Below are 17,748 nucleotides of genomic sequence, written 5' to 3' on the forward strand. Positions count from 1 at the left end.
TGTACTGTGATATTTGATATTATAGATTCGAATTCGCGATAACGCCTAAAAAAAACAATAAACCTTGGTTTATGATAATATTATTTGCATTTGCGCGAACACGATAATGTTGGTTACACTGCGAAATTCCTCTATATTTTTGTAATATATATATATATTATGTATCTGAAAATAATAATGTGTTGACACAATATTACTATAATTACGTTATCAAGAGACAAATTCCATCGATATACGATAGATATTTCGCGTAATTATTATTCTATCAATCGTTTCTTGGCTCTTCTAGTTATTCTTTTTTCCCTTGCCTTTTATAATTATAATTGTGGCGTAGATTATATTATACGTTTCTATTGACATTTTGTAGTTTATGTGTTAAGTATACTCAACAATTCTTGTCGAATCGCATTTGTTTCAAATACTAATTAATACTACGATAAGGTAACTTAAGACTATATATTTATAGTAACAGTCATTTAGGTTTAAAAACTCAAAAATGTACATTAACCAACCATGATGATTGAAAATATGAATTACGACACAATAACAGTAACCAGTTCTGTTTGCAAAGCAATCCTTCAGTACTGTGCCAACTCGCATCCGTTTGAAGAGCGTACACTAACCCTTGACCAACCTGTTAAGATTGGCCGTTTGTTGGCTAAAGCCAAAGTCAGTCCACACAATGGGATTTTTGATTGTAAAGTCTTGTCAAGAAACCACGCCCTGCTCTGGCATGAAAATGGAAAATTCTTTTTACAAGACACGAAAAGTAGTAATGGTACGTTTGTTAACAACCACAGACTCAGTAAAAGCGGTGAAGAGTCTAAACCACAAGAAGTGTTTAGTGGAGATGTAGTCCAATTTGGTGTTGATGTTATCGAAAATTCTAAAAACATATCTCATGGCTGTATTACAGCTGTCTTAAAATTATATCATGCTGACGGTACAGAGGCTAAATCTAATCCTGTTGTGAATTTCATTAGTGATGTATCTACTCAAGATTTATACACCATAGATGCTTACATACGAGATGCAATGCACAGGGAAGCAAATTTAGAAAACAAATTATTTAACTTGGAAAGGCTGTTATCCAACATAATTGGAGAAACGGATAATAGTTGGAAAGCCCTTGTTGCTGAGGATCGTTTATTATCTAAAATTGAATTTTTAGAAAATCAACTGCAATACTACAAAAAGGACTTTGGAGAAGATGAAATGAAACAAGAAATATGTGATTTAAAAAAATATAAATATTCATACCAAGGAATGGCTAAAGATTGTTTAAAAAAAGAAATGGAAGAAAAATTGAAATTGATGCAAAAATGTCAAGAATTAGAAAGTCTGTTGAAACATTCCATAACTGAACAAAGTACCTTGATGAAGCATCTGAATGATGCACAAGATGAAATTAAAGAAGTTTGTTCTAAGTTAAATACAGAAGTCGCTAACCATGAAAATAGTGTAAAAGAATTTGATGCATCAAAAGAATTACATGTAACCGAATTAAACACATTACAGGAAACCAAAAATGAAATAGAAATAAACTTTCATAACAAATGTCAAGAAATTGAAAGATTACGAGCAGAAATAGCTAAAATGAATTATGAGATCAATACACGTAATGTGCTTCTCTTAACCTTACAAAATGAACACGAGCTTACTGAAGATATTTCTCTTAATAAGTACTTTAATGATATAATGTCTTACATTGTACATATATTGCAAGACCGCCAGACATGTCTAAATCAAATGAACTCCCTACAAAGTCAAATGCAAAAACATATAAAACAAAAAGCTGACTTAGAAAATCAAGTATGTCAATTACAGACAGAACTTGATCTTAATCAAGAATTGTTAGTAAACTGTGTAAAGATTAAAAATGTTAATGATACAGACAATACAGATCCTGATCAATTAAAAATGATTATATTGAATGATGATAGCTTAAAAAATATTGAAGTTTTATCTAAAGATATTGAGATTCAAACAGATTTTTATAAACAGAAATCTGATGTTATTGAATTTAAACTATCTGAAGCAAAAGATGTACTGCTAGACTGTATAACTAACTTAGATGATCAAGAATCTACTATAAAACATCTTAAGAAAGAAATTTCTTGTAAAGATATTGTACTAATGTTGATGTCTGAGTATTTATGTCAGGTATCGAGTATTGACTCTAATAATATACATAATGTGCCAGATATACTGCAAAAAAATCTTTGCTCTTTTAGTAACTTCAAAAGTCTTGACTCTAGTTTAGATGATTTAAAAATATCTCAAACTAAATGTTTAAATAATTCATCCCAAATACTTGAAAATGATAATGTAAACCAAGTCTTGATTCAGGAGACCAGCTCTGATACAGTGGACACTAAAGAAGATTCAGTATTTGACAAAAATGAATTAGAACAAATTCGTAGTGAATATGATTTATGTTTAACTGAAAAAAACAATCTGAAATATGAATTAGAGCAAATTACATTGAGATGCAGAGAGTTAGAACAAACTCCAAATTTCCACTTATTTTTCGCGTTACCATCGATAGTATTATTTTTAGTCTTAGTAATTAGATTTCATTCATATTTGTCCTATTTAACAGGAACAGCTGAATGAGTGCAATTAAAATTATTATTTATAACTTTATTGTTATTAGTAAGTTATACAACTGATAAGTGTTTTTTTTTTAGATCAGGTATTATTGTATATGAAAAAATTGAATTATATAAACTACCTGTCATAAACAAAATTTTATATTAAATTATAAATATCTCAGTAAATAAAAATAAATTAATTTAAGTTAAAAATAATTACAAAATTTTCTCAAACAGTAAAGCTGGATCACATCTATTTAAATAATTAAATTTATCCTCCAGCTTTGTGTTTTATTTGCCATTTGTAGTTATGTATTATTTTATAATTAAAAACCGATATTACTTAATATGTGATTCCATCCATAATAATATATTTTTGAAATTATACATGCTTTTTTTTACTTTAACTTAAAATAAAATATATACACAATATATTTATACATTTATGCTTATTTGTTTTTTCATAAGACGATTAATATTTTCAAAAATATTATTATATTTTCAATGCTATAAAAGTATTACAATTTATTTATTTATTTTTTACATTAATTGTTTAACATTTTGTTATAATTTTCTTAGCTTTCATTGTATTTGTTATTCCCTTCTTCAAAATTGATCTATAAATCCTATTATTATGATACAAAATTATATTTATTACTTTTAAATAATTTATTTAATAATTTTATGATTTAAGATCTGTAATAGTTTATATCTAAGAGTTTTAATATTATTTAATTAATATAAACATGAAATACTGTATTGCATAAAATTATTTCTAAATTAAATGTTACTTTACTACAATATTTAAGACCTTGTGATTTTTATTAGTAACAGAACAATTTTAATTATTCAGGATTGTTTTATAAATGTATGCGCAATGTAAAATGTATTTTAAACAATGTAGTGTGTGTCAATTCTATTCTCAAAAATATTAGTTTCTTTTGAATTTTGATGACAGGAGTGATTTTTAATTTTATTTTAGTACTTTATTATATTTATTGTTCTAAATAAATTTATATTGTCACATTGTTTTTTTTTTTTTTAATTTAGAAGTTTTGTATTTTAATGGAAATTATGTACTCGTTGACTGAACCATCGAAATACGATTAATACTGTAAAAATCTATATAATTAGTTAATGTTGTATGTTATTGAATTATTATAAACATAAATCATTGTAGTCATTAATTATTATTGTTGTAATTTTTAAACAAAAAATAGTAAGATTATTAAATTATTATCCATATTGTTCTTTTTATTTTAACTGTTTGTTTCTTTTACTAACTTTATATGTCTACAATCATTTTTGAGACGGAATGTTCTTTCATTAGAAGGTAATCATTAACAATGATTAAATCAATTGTCAGGATATCAAACCAAGGATAACATACAACATTTTATGTGAAAAATCTTTGTATAAAATTTGGTGGAGGTGTTCTTTATTATTTATATGCAATTTCATCAGGTGTGGTTTGATTCCCTGATGATTGTATATAAGTACATGTCTTGTTTCTCAAACAAAAAAATTATATATATTAAAACACCAATCAACATTTTTATTTTTCAGTCTTTAATGATGGAATCGTTGGATCAGTTATCTAGTAATAATTTAGAAGTCATGGATGTAGAAAGAGTTTCTATTAATAGTAGTGTAATGAACATTGACAGAAACAAAATTGAAGCTATTCCTAAAACTAATCAAGTACTTACAAATACATGTAAAAATTAAATTATAAATAATATGCAAATGTATATATATTTTTATAGCCTATAGAGTTGCAAGATCTAACAGGTTTAACTGTGTATGATGTGAATCATTTTGAACAAGAAGTTTTACAACAAGTTACCAATGAAGTATTGGATAATAAAACTATTTATAACACTGTTGAGGTTCCTACATTAGGAGTTTTAGGAATTGAAGAAACTGAAAATGAACGTAAAATTAGGACTGGAGAAATGACACCATTTGGTTCAACAGATGTTTCACAAAAAAATTCAAAAAGGTATACTATTGTTGTTATACAGATCATTGATATTCATTTAATATTTTAAATGATTTTAAAAATTGTTTTGGGCCTGGCAACTTTCAGCTCTTCAGAAATGCTTGAAAAATATTTGCTGTCTCAATCTAAACTTTCAACAATGATTCATAAATCTAAAATTAAAACGTCCAGTACAAAAAAAGAATTTAAAATAAATATGGAACCAATTGAAAAGTCAAAAGAATCGGGAAGTGAATATTTTCCATCAACAGATTCTGGTAAATAAAAATTAGGTTATAGTAAAATGAGTTAATATTCCTATAAGTTTATATCTACATAATATTTAATGTTTTTAATTTAAGAAAATGAATCATCCACCCCGGTTAAAATAAAAAGTAAAAAACGATCATATAATCATCAAAAATGTAATAAATATTCAGATGATGATTATACTAATGGTACTGATGATGAATATTTCGAACCTAGACGTTGTTCAAGTAAATAATTAATATGTTGGGTTTTAATTTTGTATTAAAAACCAAACACCTATTACATATGTACACAATTTTTTCAAGGTCAATACAAATCATCTGATGATGGAATAGAAGAAAACTATGAGTGTCGATTGAGAGAGTATGAAAAAAATAATCCCGAAATAGCTATTGATAATGATGATGCATTTCACTCTATTGATGGGGATTATTTTAAAGTTCCAAAAGAAATTTGGGAAAAATTATACAAGTAAATGATTTATATAAAGCAGCTTAATATATAGCTCTATAATTTATGTATACAATATTGTTGTTGTTATTAGGTATCAAAAGATTGGCATAAAATGGCTATGGGAATTACATCAACAAGGCTCTGGTGGTATCTTAGGAGATGAAATGGGATTAGGCAAAACCATACAAATGATTGTTTTTTTTGGTGGACTGTATTGGAGTCGTTTAAAAGATAAAATAACTGGTATACGTGGTTTAGGTCCTAGTTTAATTGTTTGTCCAGCAACTTTAATGCATCAGTGGGTTGATGAATTCCATAAATGGTGTCCACCTATTCGTGTTGTGGTTTTACATGAAACTGGAGCTTATAAAGGTAGTTAATTTTCAATTAAATTATAGTAAACAAAAAAATATGTATGGATTCTTATTACATATTTAGAAGTTTAAACCCATTTAATAAATTAAATGATAAGTATTGAAATGTAAGCACTTTTATTTGAAATATTAAATTAATTGTTAGTTGTTCGTAATCACTAATCGTCATCTATTTTTAATTTTTATACTTATTAATTTTGGTTTAGGCAAACCAGGGGACTTAATTAAACAAATATGGTCTAGTAAAGGAGTTTTAATTACTACATATAATGGTTTGCTTCAACATATTAATCATTTGTTAAAAAATGATTGGCACTATGTAATTTTAGATGAAGGACATAAAATTAGAAATCCTGACTCTAAAGTAAGTAAATTCATTATTAATATTATTAATTTAACATTTTAACATTATTTGTATTTTATTTATATAATATTGAATGTAAGGAAACAATGTATATTGTTAAAGGTTAATGTTTATTTGCTCATAAATACTATAAAATTTGAATATATATTTACTTAAAATAAAATTGAACCTTATAGATAACAGTAGCTGCAAAACAATTGAAATCTAGTCATAGAATCATTATATCTGGTTCACCCATTCAAAACCATTTGAAAGAATTATGGTCGCTATTTGATTTTATTTTTCCTAGTAAACTTGGGACTTTACCAGTATTTATTAAAAGCTTTGCTGTGCCAATTACCCACGGAGGTTATGCAAATGCTACTGAATTACAAGTATAATTTTTAATAATCTCACTTAACAATTATATATTATTTTAGTTAATCAATTAAATCATTACATACAATTTAGATAACTACAGCTTATAAATGTGCAACAATACTTAAAGACACAATATCTCCATATCTTTTAAGACGTATGAAAGCTGATATACAGTCACATATATCTTTACCTGACAAAAGTGAACAAGTACTGTTTTGTCGTTTAACAGAAGAACAAAAAAAAATGTATAGAGGATATCTTGAAAATTCGGATATAATATCTGAAATAACAAATGGAAATTGTAAAGTTTTTGTTGGCATATCTCGATTAAGGACAATCTGCAACCATCCTGATATTTTCCAGACAAATCTTGTAAAATATATATATTTATTATATTGAGTATACTTACACATAGTTTTGAATTTTTTTATTTATAGGAAACTGGTGCTTTTGGCTATTGGAAAAAATCTGGTAAAATGATTGTAGTTGAAGCTTTACTAAAAATGTGGAAAAAACAAGGTCATCGGGTTCTGCTCTTTACTCAAAGTGTAAAAGTAAGATATTATATGTCCATAACAAAATTATTACTGTATAATAATTAAATTATATTATTTGTTTGTTTTAAGATGCTTAACATTTTTCAAAAATTTATTATTGAGCAAAATTACACATACTTAAAACTAGAAGGCTCGACATCTATTGGTTCTCGTCAACCTATTATTAACAAATTCAATAAAGTAATAGTTTTTTATAATAGTTTTTTATTTAGAAATGGCAAATTTAATTTTTTTTTTTTAGGACCTGTCAATATTTGTTATGATTTTGACTACAAAAGTTGGTGGATTAGGTGTTAATCTGATTGGTGCCGATAGGGTGATTATATTTGATCCAGATTGGAATCCAGCTACAGATTTACAAGCTAGAGAACGAGCTTGGAGAATTGGACAAACAAATTCAGTCACTATTTATAGATTACTCACTGCTGGAACTATAGAAGAAAAGGTATTTTATTTTTAAGCAAACAATAATCTTATTTAAATGACAAACTATATTATTTTATATTTTAGATGTATCATCGTCAAATTTTCAAACAGTTTATAAGCAATAAAGTATTAGTGGACCCAAAACAACGGCGTTTTTTCAAGTCAAATTATTTATATGAACTTTTCACACTTCAAGATGTGGACGATAATGGTGTAGTAGAAACATCAGATTTATTTGCTGGGACAGGTTCTGAAGTAATTCAATTTTTAATTATTATTTCTTGAATATATTTTATGGTCATGTTTATTTTTCTAGATCAATTTAAAAAAAATGATGACAGCTAGGCGTGAAAGAAAGAAATCTAAAAAAACATCTTCAACCCATTCATTTTCTAATGATAAAATTGAAGCTATGAAACAAAAAGCACGAGAACTTAGTAAAATGATTGGTCAAAATTCAAAAACAGATATAAATCAACAAATAACACCATCAGAAATGTGTACTAATAGTGAACATTGTTCTAATGTTAATATTATTTATCCATGTCAAAATGACACTGAAATCTCTAAAAATAATGATAAACCTTTTACTTTTGTGAGTAATGAGAGTTCAAATATTCCATCTTGCAGCAAAAGTGAAATGATTATAGCTTCAAACCATGCTTTTAAAAGAAAAAATAGTAAATATTTAAATACTAAGCAAAAAAAACCTAAAATACCATATTTGGTTAAGTGTGATATTTATCGGGAAGAACACGTAGATGATCTCACATCCAAAAAACAAGACGATTATGTTCTTGAAAAATTATTCAACAAATCGGGTAGGTTTCATTAAATTAATTATATTGTATAACAATTCACTTATGTCTTAGTTTAGTTATAAAAAGAATAATGGAATATAATTTTTTTTATACAAAGGTGTAAAAGCAGCGATGAGACATGATAAAATAATGGAATCTTCAAAATCTGATTATGTTATAATTGAAAATGAAGCCCAAAAATTAGCTAAAAAGGCAATTGAAGATCTTGAAGCATCCCGTGCTCAGTGTTGGGAGACAGGATCGGGTAGGTTAAACTGGACTGGCAATCAAGGAACAGTTAGATCTAAGTTATTTCACAATATGGAAAATAGGTAAGTAAACTAGTGTTAATTTTTTTCACATTGATTTTCATTGTTTTATGTTCAGTGGCAGGCTCGGGGGGGGATGATGTGGGATATATTCCCTGTGGACTTCTTTTGGACAATTTTTGTGTTTGGAATAATTTATTTAAATGTATTATTACTTAAAAATGTATAACATATATCCCCCTCCCCTATTGAAAATTTCTGGGCATGCCACTGTCTATGTTTGTATTATTATTATTTACCTAGCTATGTCATCTAATTAATAATTATTTTGCTTTTTTTTTATTATTTAAAATTAGTAATGAATCAAGTGGTCCATCAATACTGTCCCTAATGAAAAAACGTAATGGAATTGTGGAAGCCACACAACGTGAAATGCAGATGTTAAACAGTATTAGACAATATTTGTTAGAAAACAATCAAAGTGTAAACACTGATCAAATAGTAAACCAATTCAGAAATAAATACTCAGCTGAAGATACCCCACTCTTCAAGTCATTGTTGAGTGAAGTTTGTACATTCAACAGGTGCCCTGATAAAACTGGTGTTTGGACGTTGAAACCAAAATATTGTTAAACCATTGAAATTAAGTACAAACAATATTTATTTTACAAATTATAAGTACCAAACAAACAAATTTTAACTGTTCCTTTGTTTTTTATTTATTTGAATGACCCATCCTCGCACGATTACACCTTTACAATTTGTTTATGGATAATTATTTTATCCAATGTGTCATTATTTACTAAAATGAATGCTATAACATTGTTCAAAGATATAATCGACTTTGTAATATACTAATATGTATAGTAATATTGTACCTTGCGTTATTTCTAACATTGTCAATTGGTGTTTAATATAGGTACTTTATTAGTATTCATAATTTTAAGTTACTATATATTGTTATTTTGTATGATACATTCTATTAACATTTAATTAAAAATGTAATGTAAGTTATTATTATAAATTTCAAATTTGTATGAAATAAATTAAGTTTCATTGTTACACACATATACATATATTAAATATGTACTATATTATGTAAAAGGCTTGACAGAATGACAGGTCAGGCACGAATTATACAGGATACCTTGTACACTCATATTATGACTAATTATACCTAAAAACGATCGCTCTCTATACAAAGAATTTCATTTAAATTTAACTTAAATTATTTAAGTCACTGTTTAAATAAATAATATGATGATGAAAAATTCAGAATCTTAAATAATTGTATTTTATATCTATTATAAAATAAAGAACGTTCTGTAGAATTTTTGGTTTTGACTCTGCTATCATACCTATATACTTAATGAAGTTATTATTGCGTTTTGTGTAAAAAAATGTCTTTTCAGTTGAATCTACAAAGGACTGAAGGGTTATTTAATTCATAATTAATTTCTATCTTTTATAGATCTATTGCTATAAAAATAATTGTTTTACAACAAATATATTGTTAAATAAATCTACGTACCTATAGCTGAATGATATCAAATATCTCTGTACCAATATTAACGATTATTCTACTGTCTTCTTAGTTAACTTTCGGGGCTTAAAGTGGTCCACAATGGCAAAGGGTATAATATGATCTCTATAATATTTTAACGTTCTATAGTAAATTTAAATAGGTAGGTATAGTCACCTAATTTTTAATACCTACTTTAAAATGCTAATTTTAATATCTTATCGCAACCTAGCTATGGACTATGGTGGAGGAAATGGGGAAAGGTGTTGTATTTGTTAGTAGGTATCTACTATCTACTAACAATACCTTTCTCTATAAATTATAATCTCTAAATATTTATAAAATAGATACCTAATCATATTTATATCGATATATTTTATTTTTAATGGGACAATTAATTAGATTCAACAACGAAGTTTAGCGTATACTAACTACTTAGCATTATAGCGTGTATTTTTTGAAGAGATGTTAAAATGTTAAAAAAAGATTGTTTTTAAATATCAACGGCTTACGGCCAAAAGTTGGTAGGGGAACTGAGTCGTACCCACCGGCCACCATGGCACCATACAATTACCTTTGTCCTACTATTCACTAAAATTGAAGTTTGAAAAGGATAATCAACAACTGAATCGGTATAATTATAAATTATATATCTCTGTTGAAAATAAGTGTATTAACAAGCTGCGCTTTTATAACACATAGGTATCTGCTATTACCAGGCACGGAATGCGGATCCAGAATATATTTACAAAGGGGGAAGATACATGACCATATACGTATCGTATTTTATTGGCTGCCGAAAACAGACATCCTAGAATTTACTAGTACGGCGGAGTCTACGGGAGGAGGAGGGCTACCGCTCCTTGGTCACCCCCCTTGGATCTTGCCTAAATCGTTAGTTTAGGTCCTACGTAATGACGTAGATATTTAGTAGTTCTTACTTACCTAACTATAATATTACTTAAATCGTTGTATGGTACTTACCATTTATCAATAAATCATATTAAAATAATAATTAAACAATTAATTATAAATAAGTACAGAATGGCGACTGCCAACCCTCATCCAAAACCACGATATCGTATCTACCTGTCGTATAAAATCATCTTATTAAATATCTCCACATGGGTTCTACGGCAAGAGCAATGTGTTGATGTATATATATGCAGCTACTAAGGGTTTAAATGTTATGAGTGTTATGACTTATAATGGACCAATAACGATAAAAATTAACCCAAGATATTGGTAAAACATTAAATTTGTGGATAAACCTATAAATTGGTTCCTATCTATATGTATATTGTCAGTGGCGTATCCAGGAGAGGGGCCAATGGCCATGCCCCCTCGTTGGCCATATTTAATATTTTTAGTCTTAAAGATTCATATTTACAAAATAGTACAGTAAATGAACTTCAAACTGTTATTGAGACTTTATCTTATTGTACAGATATTGTGCCTAATATTAAATTGCTTTTACAAATGTTCACAAATCTTCCTGTTACAACAGCTACGCCAGAGGCTAGAACGTACTTTTTCTACCTTAAGAGGCCGCTGCACTAACATTTGTTTTCTCTGTCTATCTACCACATAATATATAGGAACAAAGATACTCTGTATTACGTATATTTCCACGATTACGACTCTCTGGTTCAGTTTAGCACCTATTATATATTTTATAAAGAAGAGTATTTCCTGTGCATTGACCGAATAGATTTTTAATATTTACAATTTTGAATAAATTATTAATGGTTAAAAAATCCGGTCAACGCACAGGAAATACTTTGCTTTATAAAATAGGTGCTTTTGCCCTGAACTGAACCAGAGAGTCATAATCGTGGAAATACGGATGACTGATGAGTATCTTTGTTCCTATATTGTTATGTGGTAGATAGACAGAGAAAACAAATTATGTTGGTGTAGCGGCCCCTTAAAATGACTGAAAACATACTTAAGGTCAACAATGACTGAAAATAATAGACTAAATGGATTAGCTTTAGAAGCATAAATAAAAAAGAGGTCATTTCAGTAACTAAAATCATTGAGAATTTTGCAAATAAAGCACTAAGAAAATTGCAACTTGCAGATTGGTCAAAATAATTTTATACAATTGTTTGGTTTTTATACACTTATAATTTTGTTTGGACTTAAACACGCCTTTTTATTATTCAATTACTATTTTTTATTATATACATATTATATATATTAAGTTAATCTTAATGACTGACTGAAAATATAAATAAATTATTTGCATTAAAACATTAAATATTTGGTTTATTTTCTTTTTTGTAGTAGGTAGTGTATATTGTAAAATTTTAGACAGCGTGTGCCCCCCCCCTAAAACAATTCTGGATACGCCATTGTATATTGTGTATATATAATATTATATATAAAGAAATTATCAAATTATCGAGCAGAAATTAAGAATATGTTACAGCCTAACCTATAAAAGTATAAATATATATGTATTCCTATTAAATACGAACTTATTGTCGTCCCAGCGCGCGTATATACAATAACGGCGTTTAATCAAAATAATAAAATGGTCTGATCTCGAGTGCATCATGAACGTTGAAGAAAGGAAAAAAAGACACGCCCAACGTGAAATAAACAGGTACCTATAATAAATATACTTTAATAATTAGTAATTACGTCGGAGATAATAAGTAAAAATATAGCGCGTAGGTACCTTTAGGGTAGGATAATATATTATTAATTATTATTTATTGCGTTAAATGGTGCTTAAGCCATAAAAAAAATCATAATCGAAATAGGTGTATCAACAAGAATTTTTTATACGTGCGTAATTCAGTAATATTCCTAAAATATAGGTTCTTATTTCTTACGATTTAATATATAAAATAATTATAATTGGATTGTGCGAATTGACGAATTATTGTCTTTCCATCGTAGTATCCTATAAATAATGTTAAACGATTCTTATAAAAATAATAAAACCATTTGGACCCAGTTCAAATGTAGATATTATGCTTATAATTTTATAAATTGGGCGGGACCCCGCAGTCAACACGTCAAATTGTTGTTACCTAGGTATATTCTTATACAATATATTATATAGTAACATCATTTTAGCACCCCCTGAAATTCACATCTAGTTGCGTCAATAACAATAATCGCATCCTTTAAAATAATTAATAATATAAACCTACATATTATTATTATAATAGGTAGTTTATAATACCTACATATATATAAGTGAAAAACATTAGGTCCCCAAATACTCGATGTAATATAATATCTGAATGTTTGTTCAGATGCAATTATATGCAAATGAGAGACACTTTTTTATGTACGGGTCCTATATTATAATATGGGGTTACATACCTAATAGCCGTTTAATAAAAATAACTAAATTAAATATAATATATTATGTAGATGTCATAAATTATTCTATAATATGCTTGAATGTCGCGTATTGAACTCTAACGCAACTTCATAATTTTATTCATATAGATAGGTACCTACGAACCCGTATATTGTATTATTGTATTATTAATACGTAATAAATAGGTATTTCTAACACGACCTATTGAAATAATTTAAATTATGATTCTCACTTTTGTAAATGTACTGTTATAGTCTTGTAGGTAGATAAATACTTACACTTATATAATAAATTATCAGCAGAATTTTAAATGGATTTCCAGTGTGTATGGTGTAGCCGCTATAAACTAATATAGGTAACTATAGAATAACTAGATTAATTGTATAATATCATTGAGTGTATCTGTATCTATATTTTAAAATGTTAAGTTATGAAAAAACAAAACTAATAAAAATATTCATAACTATATGTATATCACTGTGATGTCTGTGAAGTTAGAAATAAACGTTAGGATAACTATTTTAAATTCAAGTGCAGAAGTTCGGAGACTTGTCATTTGGTGGTTTGATGTTTTAAAGTATATAGGTATCTATTATCAATATATATAAATGGTTATATCGTTCATATAGAAAGTACAGAAGCGTCTATAGAAATTTTAAGAACTAAACTTAAGGCTATTTTTCCCTCCATATTTAGGTTGAGTATTGTAATTTATCACTCTTGCACAATGATTAGATGGGATAATATCAACTTCCAAGGTTTTTAACCCTTTCGGGGCTTTCAAATTTTGAGGATGATGTTGGTCACCAATACTAACTATGCAGAGAGGCATTTATCGAAGAATTCCGAGTGAAAACGAGCTGTGGGTGATAAATTCTAACAATGTTGTCGATAAAAATTTCTGTCGATGTAAATATCATAAATCTACGACCTGATATATAAACCTGAGAGTTATTTTACCGCTTTCTGTTTTAATAATATGTTTGCGAGAGCATATAGTTGCCTTGGTTCAATCTTTACCGTTTTCTCGATAGTTCGGGTCCAACTCGTTCCGTTATCCCGAGTGTCATCTTCCCGGGCTGGTATCAACTCATAGTCACTAGCATGGTTAGTAACTTGTTAAATGTGAAGAAAATAAAATGTATTTATTTATATATATATTATTTTATTATGTGTTAATACTTGCAAAAAAACCGGTTAGTGTATCAATTTATTATTAATAAGTTTTCTTTGGGTATTGTAAAATATATTAAACGAAATTGGTCTATCGACCCTAAAAGGTTTGAAGTGCAGTTGGTAATTATAGGTATAAAAAAAGTAATTTTAAACGTAATTGGTAAACTGCCTAAAATTTCATTATGAAACACACTACTACGGCACTAGACTGTAAGTCAGAGGTTCCCGAACCATTAGCTACGGCCCATAGGGGCACCGAGAAACTGGGCCGTGGACCATATTATAATAATATAATCAACATTACTAACGTTAACGTATTATTTAAAATAATATTGTTATATATTTTTATTATATACCAATACCTAATAATATTTTATATTTGTATATAGGTGTGCTATTAATCATTAGTGATTGATTGATTGATTTTTTTTACAAAATTGGTGGTCCGCAAAACTTAAAAGGTTAGTAACCGCTGCTGTAAGTAATTCAATTATAATAGTTCAATTCTATGATATCTATTAGGTTTTAAGATATGGAGGCTATTATATTATGATTATTTGAAAATAATTATAGTATTAAAGTTATTTATGGTGTATTATAGGACCTAACTATAATAATAAGTAATATCGATAAATTAGTGTCTTATTATAATTTTAAAAATTGTTATATCTGAATATAATAAGTATTAAGTACTACACTAAATATTACGTGCATATCTAGATATATCTAGCTATATCTTATATTTGATGTGAAATTATTATTAGGTACGAAAATTATTATTTCCAATACCTAGCATGGAAATCGTCAGTAAAATATTTAGGCATTATTCTAAATAAAAATTCAATTGGTGTCCAAACCTGTCAGCTAAACTTCAACAAGCATACCAACCATTAGGTTTTCTCTTATCAATAATAAATAGAAAATCAAATATAAGCAAAAAATGTTCACTTATGATGTAAAAGTAAGTTTTATGATCTATACTCTTATATGCATTCCTTATTTGGGGTAGTTGTGCCAAAAACCATTTAAATAAAAAACAAAAATATACCAAAACATAAAATACTACGTATAATATAGAATACAGATGCTCTTTGGTCTGTACGTAACAAAGAACTGCACAAAGACTTGATAATCCTCACAATTGACGAACAAATAAACTCAATAATGAATAGATTCTTTCATTACTTATAAATCCAAACGGAGCCATTCACTACAACTTAAATATAAGCCCTCCGAAAATTGAAAAGAGGAGACCTCACGACCGGAGAGAGTGACAACCACCACCAGCTACTTCGAACCATGCTCAGATATTATTATGATGGTTGTTTAATTTAAATCTACTATCATTAATATTATTATGATATCGTAACAATGTAAAAAAAATTGTTTGTATATACACATCAGTAAACTTAAATAGCAACTATAACTAGGAATGTTTTAAATTATATATAAAGGAGGTTAATCACCTTAACCGTGTACCTGCCATGTCAAACTATGATGGCATGGTTATTTATTAAACTGTGACCTACCAGTTTATAGGTGGTAATAAAATAATGTGGTGCGATGACCACAGTCTACAAAATGTACACAGGAATATACCGCATGTAAGCACCTACATCACGGCTACACGCGTATTTATTATTATTATTATATTATATATTAAAATACAACAGTGCTGCGTATAGCCTACCACAGTATTACATAATATAATATACCTATATAATAAAAATAATATTATTTGCCAAATCCGCTGTCAAATCGGACGTATGGCCAAACAGCGGGTATATACGGACGTTACTGGGAACTTTATAAATAGAGAGCAATAATGATCATCTCGGGCGATTTTCGCGTGAGTCTCGACATTGCCAAACAACGCAACTATAACGATAACGTTTGACGCGTGTATAGTACCTACTAGTATAGTATAGTAGTAGTAGTAGTAGAAGTATTAGTAATAGTAGTATTAGTAGTAAACAAGCGGTAGTAGTAGTATTAGCGTGGCTGTGACAAAGTAATACAACTTTTCTTTACGTTTTTACATTTTTTTTTCTAACGCACGCCTCGCACGTATTTTTACCATTATAATTCCTAAATGCTCACGATACGCGACTCGCCTTATTCGAGTTTCGACACCGTATGGTTATAAATTGTTCAACAGTGAAGTATAATCGTTAAAATTGTATAGGTAATCGATCGTTATATTTATTATAATATAATTATATAGCTGCTGCAGGTGCACCACCGCCACCACACACTCTCGTCTTTATTAAAAACTACAGTTTTTATTATTGTTTCTACAGTTTTTTATGATATAATTGCACTGGTGAGAGATTCGATGTTTCCATTACAGACTTTCCCAATTATAGTACAAAATCAAATATATATAGGTAGACATCAGGGGGAAGGGAGCTTAGCCTGTACAATTTCAATACATACAATATTAACACAATAAGAGCGCATTATTTTAACCCACCGCTCGCTCATTACATATAATTCTTGATAAATGGGGATTAAACTATAGGTATGTATATTTTTATCAAAATTACTATAGATTTAAGTATAATAGTATCAACGTAAATCAGTACAAGAAAATAAAGCTCTCTAGAGAGGAAAATTGATCCTTGATTTATGTACCTATCACTTTTTAAATTATTTTCAACAGTACCTACCTAATTTTCATTTTTATTATCTTAAATGCTAAATTTATGTTTTTTTCATATTTTCTTACCATTTATTTTAGATATAATTTTAAGTACATACAATGATTGCACATAAACATAATAAATTGTGGAAAGGATTATAAACAATAGGTACGGTACGGTACATACCGTATAATTTTTTTTATTGGTGAAGTAAATATAAATATAATAAAGTACATTCTTGTATTATTTTAAAATAAAATAAAATTGTATACTCAAAATTATAACCAACAGCCATTAATGTCTAATCTGAAAATATATTGAATTACTAAATTTAATTAAATAGGTAAAAGATGAAAGAATTATTATTTTAAAATAGGTTAATGCAAATAATATGAAATTGTTGATCTAAAATTCCTTAATTTAACACAAAATTATTTGGAAAAATTACTATTACATATATTTAAAAAAATTACAGCTTATTTTTAAGTTTAATATTGATTTATTATAGGACAAATATATATCTTTTCTACTATTTTATGTCTTTTTCACATTACGGTTTCTATTTAATTTTATTACTTAAGTTACCTATGTATAATGTTTTGTATGGTATATCACTA

The 17,748-nt window shown here is 27.6% G+C and overlaps 2 protein-coding genes across 3 annotated transcripts; both read left to right on the forward strand.

The window, feature by feature from the left end:
- Window positions 1–221: 221 nt before the first annotated feature.
- LOC132918379 (DNA excision repair protein ERCC-6-like) lies at window positions 222–9,779 on the forward strand. Of its 2 annotated transcripts, none has more exons than XM_060979580.1 (17): window positions 222–441; window positions 4,161–4,295; window positions 4,361–4,596; window positions 4,684–4,853; window positions 4,938–5,072; window positions 5,151–5,316; window positions 5,390–5,670; window positions 5,879–6,036; window positions 6,213–6,410; window positions 6,487–6,768; window positions 6,834–6,950; window positions 7,023–7,133; window positions 7,195–7,398; window positions 7,464–7,634; window positions 7,696–8,200; window positions 8,298–8,511; window positions 8,805–9,779. In XM_060979580.1, the coding sequence occupies exons 2-17, from the start codon at window positions 4,167–4,169 to the stop codon at window positions 9,079–9,081; spliced, it is 3,354 nt and encodes a 1,117-aa protein (XP_060835563.1). In that variant the 5' UTR covers window positions 222–441; window positions 4,161–4,166; the 3' UTR covers window positions 9,082–9,779. The 2 variants fall into 2 exon arrangements, with proteins under 2 accessions (XP_060835563.1, XP_060835562.1); XM_060979579.1 differs by lacking the exon at window positions 222–441 and adding an exon at window positions 3,787–3,927.
- Window positions 435–3,833, forward strand: LOC132918380 (sarcolemmal membrane-associated protein). The gene has a single exon (XM_060979581.1). It carries the CDS (start codon window positions 514–516, stop codon window positions 2,614–2,616), a length of 2,103 nt encoding a protein of 700 aa, XP_060835564.1. The 5' UTR covers window positions 435–513; the 3' UTR covers window positions 2,617–3,833.
- Window positions 9,780–17,748: the final 7,969 nt, after the last annotated feature.

This window comes from Rhopalosiphum padi, chromosome 1 (assembly GCF_020882245.1).
Source record: "Rhopalosiphum padi isolate XX-2018 chromosome 1, ASM2088224v1, whole genome shotgun sequence".
NCBI lineage: Eukaryota > Metazoa > Arthropoda > Insecta > Hemiptera > Aphididae > Rhopalosiphum > Rhopalosiphum padi.

Coding starts and splice junctions, on each gene's coding strand:
- LOC132918380 (XM_060979581.1), top strand. CDS start 514: ATGATGATTGAAAATATGAATTACGACACAATAACAGTAACCAGTTCT.
- LOC132918379 (XM_060979580.1), top strand. CDS start 4,167: ATGATGGAATCGTTGGATCAGTTATCTAGTAATAATTTAGAAGTCATG. Junction 6,037..6,212: donor TTAGAAATCCTGACTCTAAA/GTAAGTAAATTC, acceptor TGAACCTTATAG/ATAACAGTAGCTGCAAAACA. Junction 6,951..7,022: donor TCTTTACTCAAAGTGTAAAA/GTAAGATATTAT, acceptor GTTTGTTTTAAG/ATGCTTAACATTTTTCAAAA.